Source organism: Metopolophium dirhodum, chromosome 1 (assembly GCF_019925205.1).
Source record: "Metopolophium dirhodum isolate CAU chromosome 1, ASM1992520v1, whole genome shotgun sequence".
NCBI lineage: Eukaryota > Metazoa > Arthropoda > Insecta > Hemiptera > Aphididae > Metopolophium > Metopolophium dirhodum.
Window position 1 is genome coordinate 95,574,882 of NC_083560.1, and position 8,126 is coordinate 95,583,007.

At 24.5% G+C, this 8,126-nt stretch overlaps 1 protein-coding gene across 1 annotated transcript; it reads right to left on the reverse strand.

Annotated features, from left to right (window-relative positions):
* Window positions 1–1,715: 1,715 nt before the first annotated feature.
* LOC132936317 (programmed cell death protein 10) lies at window positions 1,716–7,831 on the reverse strand. Its single transcript, XM_061003019.1, has 5 exons — window positions 7,387–7,831; window positions 7,054–7,231; window positions 4,633–4,765; window positions 2,994–3,158; window positions 1,716–2,587 (listed from the first exon to the last, which is right to left on the reverse strand). The coding sequence occupies exons 1-5, from the start codon at window positions 7,459–7,461 to the stop codon at window positions 2,503–2,505; spliced, it is 636 nt and encodes a 211-aa protein (XP_060859002.1). The 5' UTR covers window positions 7,462–7,831; the 3' UTR covers window positions 1,716–2,502.
* Window positions 7,832–8,126: the final 295 nt, after the last annotated feature.

An 8,126-nucleotide genomic window follows, 5' to 3' on the forward strand; every position in this document is an offset into this window, starting at 1 on the left:
TCATTGTTATACCAATTATAGATACTTAATATAGTTATATCATGTACACTAACTACATATTATATAGTGATTGTTGTGTGTATTTTTACATAATTATTGTATACAGTGTGTTACTATGAACATGGATCAATTAATCTATGGGCTATAAGCATGACTATGGTCTATTTTATTTAGGAATACATTTCTTAGTTATATTGCCCTTCTGTACTTTCATAACAATTTTGCTTATATGTATTAAAAAAATTATCTATAGTTAAGTATAATAAATAATTCATAAAGTTACCTTATAAATTAGAAAATGTCTGGTAACATTTATGAATAGAATACATATTATAATAAGAAGAAAATATCTATTCACTCTATTACAAAATTGTATATAATTTTTGACACATTAACTAATAATCTTACTTTGATTTGAATACATCTTATTAGAAATGAATTGCATACAGTAAAAAGATTGTTTAGTGCTTATCAAGTGTCCTCTAAATAAATTACTTATTATTTTCAGTTAACATTAAGAAAACATAATATGTTTGATATGTATACCAATATTAAGATAGTTACTAAAATATTTAAAATAGTACATATTTCAATATTAATTTAAACGGTACTATTAGTACCTATAAGTTTGTATGGTTCCATTGTTATTTTATAGTGATTTGTGACAATCTTAAAAATTAAAATACAGAACAAAAGAAAGGTGAATTCTTCAATAAAACATTTGGGCCAATGTTTAAACTCTACAATTAAACGTTCTAGATAAAACAATGTAATTATTGTTATATCTTATAAATTATGATACATCATCTATATGAATATTATATTTTATTACTATAGTCTAATATAGAAATGCACTACTAAATTTGTAATTCATTACACAGAATATTGAGTTTTAAATGGTTTGATTTGGTAAAAAGTAAAAACATTTTATACAATTTCAAACAATTCATATTTATCTATAATATATTTAAGATGAAAATTGATAACTAATATAAAATACTTCTAGTTATTTAAATATATATTGCCTCTTACATTCTACACATATATTTTTGTTTCTGGGACAGCTTTTAGATAAATACTACCGCTAATTTATAGTAAGATTTTATAAAATACAATTTCTATTATCTATTTACTGGTTTATAAAAATATGTTGTTAACAATCCAAAAAATATTGAACAGAAAAATAAAGGATACTAGACAGATTACCATAAATATATTATTTTTCATATCAGAAAATAAGTTAGATATCTCACTAAATAGAATTTATCAAAGGACAATTTTTAAGAATTTTTATTTCACGCCGACATGTAAAAAAACATACACACTTCAAGTTTAACTTAAAACATTTAACTAAAATTAATTTATCTAAGCAATTCAATATCACTTCATTTGATCCCCATTTCAATAAAAATACTTTAAAATGTTTTTATATATAATCAACAACAAAATGGAATAAAATATATAGTAAACATGTAATTTTGAGAATTGAAAATACTTTTTTTGTTCAAAATCCTGTATAATATTCGTTTGACATTTACGGTAAATTGCACATGATTCTAAATTTATTTTTCTATACCAATTATAGGAATCCATAAAATATTCTATTGATAATAATTGAATTAAAATATTACATTGTAAATAAATAAGTTTTTTTTTATATATAAATACAATTTAATTTAAATAATTAAATTAAATAAATTAACTAATAATATAATATATGATTAATACAGTTACAATACATTAGTTGGGTAAATAGTAATATGTTTATGATAAGGGTTAACAGTTGCTTATTCATTATAAATAAAAATAGAGCTTTGAAAAGTTTTAAACATTATAATTATTTCAAAAATAAAAATTGTATTTTACAGTTTATTTTAGTTATAATAATAAATAATGGTAATAATTGTATTTTGATACTCAACACACTATCTTTTATGTATGATATCAGAATTTATTATTGGTACAACTTGTACTTAATCACAATTCTTTACTATAATACTGGTGCATAAAAATATAACATTTAAGAATATTTAATAAATGTATAAAATAATAGTTGTGAGTTAACACTGTTGATAGTAATTCAAATCATAATCATAATCAAATGTTAACAAAGAAAAATATTTTCCGTATTGGACAAATGCTATAACATATTATAATTTGTAATAAGATTTTGCTAATTAAAACATATTGAGAAAAAAAAAGTAGAAATTTGACTTCAATAAAACCAAGGTTTTCAAACCCATAAACTCAAAACCAAATCAATATTGTCCATAAATCAATCAAAAGTATTTGTAAAAATAATGTTATTTATAAATAATTTTCTAAATATGACAATGTATTTAAATAGCAAATACAATATAGATATTAATAATATAATTCGACATTATTTTAAAACTATATAACATTGTTTCCTTTTTTCCTATGAGAACAATAATTGTAATAAATAATTGGTAGTGGAATGTATTACATTGCTTAATTATTAATTGAAATATAAGAGCATTTTTATTCACATTTACTTTTTACGGTTATCATAATTTGGTTTGTTTGGTGAATTAAATATAAGGCACTGATAAATACTGCATTGGCACTGAAAAAAAAAAACAAATTCAATCCATTACTATAACTTAGATATAAAATATAATTAATATTACTAAAAATATACATAAAATAATATAATAATCAGTACTGTCTTAAACGTTTAGCAAGTATTACAGTTTTTTGATAAAAATACAATTTTGTCACATTTTATGTAACCTATATCATGTCTCTAAATTTCAGAAATCTAATTTTCTTTAATAATTCCTAAATAAATCAATGGGCCAATGATGTTTTGTATTATTTTAATTTTTGATAGGGAAGCCAAGCTGATTTAAAATAGGTTTGTTGGTAGAAATCTTTCATATGATAAAACTAAATTGTCAAAATGTATATGTCACTTATAATTCAACAGGAACTATCTTTAGGTTTTGTAAATAAACATTAAATTAACTTACTGTCCTTCCTTGAAGTAATCTTTTAGTGTATTACTGAACCGTTTGGAATACTTAACAAACTCACGTTTTCTCTGTTCTAATGCTTGTTTGTTACTAGGCCCTGGAATATATGCAGATACTTCATTTACTGCATCAAGTAATTTTTTTATAGCACTAGCTATCTCTCTGTAATCATGAATAAAATAATGTTAATATTGTAGTAAATACCAACAATATTTAAAAAATTGAATAAAATTGATAAAAAACTTTTAACATTTAAACACTTAAATTTTTTAATTATATCACTTGGATAATTTGTTTTACATTTTTGAGCGATTATAAACTATAAAATGTCAGCAAAAACTCAACTAACAAATGAACCGAAAAGTAAAATTTTGTACATACTCTCAATAAAATATTAAACGTTCATTGAGATATATAATTGTAAAATTACATTATGTGTTACTACCAAACCCTCTTTACCACTAGCAATATCATACATAATAAAAGGATGATTCTTATATGAAAAACGTAGAACGCTACATGAAGTTTATCATCTGAAAGGAAAAATCTATGAATCATAGATTCATAGGAGGGTTTATTATGGTAACAATAATACATTTTACTATTACAAAAATTAGCCAGAAACAAAATAATTGTAGCCAGCACAACAAAAACATAGATATTTATGTAAAAAAAGATTTTTTAGCTGATTAACTTGAAAAATTAATTTAATTACTATATACTACTAAGAAATATAAATTGTAAAATATATATTTTTCTGTTTTTATATTTCTATTTAATTTGTAATAGCCCTGTAATGTATTGTATGTTAATAAATAGATTTTAGAAAAATAAAAAACAACTAATACATTTTTGTTATATCAACTTAAGAGGATTTCAGCGCACTAAAATTGTAAAATATATATTTTTCTGTTTTTATATTTCTATTTAATTTGTAATAGCCCTGTAATGTATTGTATGTTAATAAATAGATTTTAGAAAAGTAAAAAACACAACTAATACAATGTCAAATAACAATAAAATATAAAATTGATATGTTCCCTCTAAAATATTATTCTCTATCTTTTTTATAATGGGTGATTTTATTCTAAGATGACTTAAAAACATAGAAAAAACAATTCTGCGCAAATGCGTTTTGTCGATGTTGTGTGTGAGCCAGAGAGAGATAACAATTAGTGCGCTGACATCCTCTCAATACAAATAAAAACAGAAAATTAACTTTTAATTGATGATCACAGTAAATATTTATTCCCAAGTGATTTTGAGGCATATTTGTATTGTGTTATCTTCATATAATAACTTTTATATTATAAACATTTATAAAAGAAAAAAAAAAGTTTCTATGCATATAATAGTATAGATAATTTAACACATGACATATGATTTGATCTACATAAAATAAACAATAAGAAATATAAATAAATTATATTTAAAAAAAAAATGAATGTCACCACTTTACCATTAGTAGTAGACAGTAGTTCAGAATCTAAATAACTGAAAATATATATTTTTCTATCAAACTAATGGTTGTACTTAGTCATTTAAAAGAGTTTCCACACATTATTAAATACATTTACAATTAGTAATAAAATTATAAAAATCCTTTAAAAACATTTTAATATTTTTTATAACTTACTTAATTGTTTCCAAAAAGGTTTTACGATCATTGATTTCATCTGGTATGCGACTTAATATTCTTTTTAAAGCCATAGACTTTTTATTTAATTCTTGAAATGCATCTTCAGATCTATTTAACCTATATTCACCACCTAAACAATATATAAGATTTTAGAATATTTGTATTAATAATTTAATATTTTGTATTATACTAAAATAATCAATGTAAAATTAATAATCCTTACATATTATGTACTTATTAAATTATAAATAAATCTAATGCTAGTTATATATTATTAATATTAACTATTAAATTACCATAAACATATTTAAAATTTGATAGTAAATAATTATCAAACCCAGAATCAATTACCCACAAAAAGTTTTCATTAAGACATAATATTTATTAACCTAACCTTTCTATAAAAAATATTGAAAAAAAACAAGGGACACTTTAGAACTTTTAAACTTTTTTAAATAGATGTAAATAAAACATTAGTTTTTTTGTAATTACAGTATATTACAACCATAACATATTATAAAATGTATTTAATACTTCTTAAACGTTGATAAACTTATGTAATATATTTTATTTATGTACTTTTATTAAATTAACTAATTATTTAATTATTACCTAGAGTACAATAGTGTTTCTTGGTTTTTTATGAACAATAATATACATACTATGTATTATATACAATATTTTACATACTCATAACTCACTTAAAAATTAAAATATTGTAAAAAACCAACGATAGAACACAGATAATGTTGTTATCTAAAAGTTTGATAAAAGGTCCATTCACTCTAATATCAAGACTGGCAAACAAAAATTGATTGTATATAATTTTTGCAGTGAAAAGTGTTCTCTTATTGGATACCGCCGTTTTGATTCCATCAAATGTATTTTCATTGGAATCATTGCAAGAAAAACAAAATTGTAATAAATTTGTAATAAACAAATTTGTAATAATGAGTCTGTGTTATTTTTTTTAATACAGAATAACGAAAACAAAATCAATGTGGTGCTATCTAATAGTGGGACATATTTGTGACCCATAGTGTGTTCCATACATACAGTTCAGTGCTACTTAGTACTATTAGGGCTTAGATGTATATGCACTAAAAATTACCAAATATGTTCGTAAAAAATTATGCTTTGTAAAAAAATATATTATGGTTTTGGTTTTAATTTAATATAAGACAAGTTACAGCAATGTTTATTAATAATTATTTATTTATAATTGTATAACTATAATATCTGATAAGTTATACTAAAATGCTGAAAAAATCATATAGTATAAAATGTACAGGTTTTGATTATGCCTGTCCAGAAAGTATTCCTTTGCCAATTAAATTTAGTTAACACATTCCACTTATTTCTATTGTATTTTTGATGTTCTAATAGGTAATTTAAATAAAATGTATAAATTCACTTATTGAATAATTTAAGAATAATGTTTTTTTTAAATTATAATAGTATTATACAAGATATAACCTTGTGTAACATTCTGTTGAAAATACTGTAGTACAGTTACTAAAACGAAATAAAATGAATTTCCGACCAATTTGTAATGACTCGTGCACGACCATTGATCGGCAATTGAATAATTACAAAAAAATACAAAAATCATTAATCTCCATTTAAATATCAAATTTAGCTCAAATATGAATAAAAAATATTTATTAAAAAAGACAATGTTTAAATATAGATTTATTGGTTACCCTAAGAAAACCTGATAAGAAACCTTGTTTTAAATTTTCAATTTTTAGCTATAAAAATATAATATTTAATACATTTTTAACTAGGTACAAAATTATTTGCAAATTTTCAAGATTTTGATGAATTTTGTCAAAATTTGATCTTTAAATACTTATAAAAAAAATAATCTTAATATGTAAATTTATATTTTACAGTACTTAATTGATAAAAAAATAACAAACAGCAAGTCTAATAAAAAGGGTTAAAACCGTTATTAACCGAATTAAAAATTTTATATTTTTGAAATCCAAGACCTATTTTTGATTTTAGAGCAGATAACCAAAACCCTAACATAAACTGACAAAATCATAAAGGTTCCAGTCCCAATTCAACTGAATTGGCAGGTGTTATTAAAATTCTTATTGTTATTGTTATTAACTTATTAATAATTAATAACAGAGTTTTATCATATAATATATTGTATACATCTGTGGCAGTAGTTTATATACGTCTTGGATAGGTAGTAAAAATAAAAATTGATAATTATACTATACACCTTTAATAATTTATATTAATAATTTCCCTATTTTTTCTATACAAATTTCACATGTAACGAGGTAAAATATAAAACTTGGTCCAACATATCTTTAACACATTTTAAAAATGGAAGTGCGTAAAATAATTCTAAAATATTAAATACTTAGGTACTTAATATTAAATAGGTAGTTTAAAATTTACCTTCTAGATCAGAAACTGTGCCTTGAAGTCTTAAAACACTCTCATTCATATTAATACTAATATCACCTTGTTTCATTATTCCAGCAACCAAATTATACGCAAACCCTGGATGAGTATTTTCTGTTTTAAACAATGCTGACCGTAGAGTTTGCGACGCAGAAACATTGCGTTTCTCTAACTGAAAATTACAACATAGTTTAGTTTTGTCACAATAGCGTAAATGTAAACCGCATCAATACAATTTGGTTAAAAATCAAAAATATGATAGAACCAAAAAAAAGGATATTACAAAGCATCTTCGAAGCGATTGTTAAAGCACATAACATTAAATACCTGAGACAAAATCGGCCTGATCAATACTGGTAGAACCAGAGAACTGACTGGCGTTTCGTCGCTCATTTTCATCATTTAGCGACAGAGTTGAACTGGAGCAATACGACGGACATCAGATCTTTTTCCGAAGACGTTTGGAAACCGTCGGCCAGACAGGACGTTGTTGTACGGCCCCCGGGGCGTCCGCGATCGGCAGTCGTTTAGATTGAATCGAAAAACGGTCGTGACCGCGTTACATGTCGTCCGTTGATTTCTTAAAGGCCGTCACGCAAACTACGACGACGATGCTGTTGGCGGTGCCGTTGTTGTTTGTCGTGGACACTTTTCGTTGTCGTTGTGTACGGGGAAATCGAAAAAAAACCAACGCTATCAACGGAATAAAAATTCGTGTACCGTAGTGAAGCACTTCTGGTTCGGGGGACGAAAACAAGAAAAAATAAAAAGAAACGATGATAACGATAAGCAGGACCGCCCGCCCCTTAGCCAACGTGAACGACAAACGTTTGACCGTGCCGGGACGAAACGTTCTGCCACCGGCGCCCACCGCGCGAAAATTTGAAACGATCGGTGGCGAACTCACTCGACCCGAAATTGTTGGCCTGCCTTCCGCCGAAGTGCCGAACACTCAACAATCGATCGACAATTGGGACAAGTTTTGAATTATGAATTTAAATCTTAAATCTCAAGAAGTGACCAAAAGCGAATCCCGGACAAAAAGTCCGAAAATACAAAATATTCTA

Coding starts and splice junctions, on each gene's coding strand:
- LOC132936317 (XM_061003019.1), bottom strand. CDS start 7,461: ATGATGAAAATGAGCGACGAAACGCCAGTCAGTTCTCTGGTTCTACCA. Junction 7,232..7,386: donor TCAGGCCGATTTTGTCTCAG/GTATTTAATGTT, acceptor TGTAATTTTCAG/TTAGAGAAACGCAATGTTTC. Junction 3,159..4,632: donor ACCTTTTTGGAAACAATTAA/GTAAGTTATAAA, acceptor TCATGATTACAG/AGAGATAGCTAGTGCTATAA.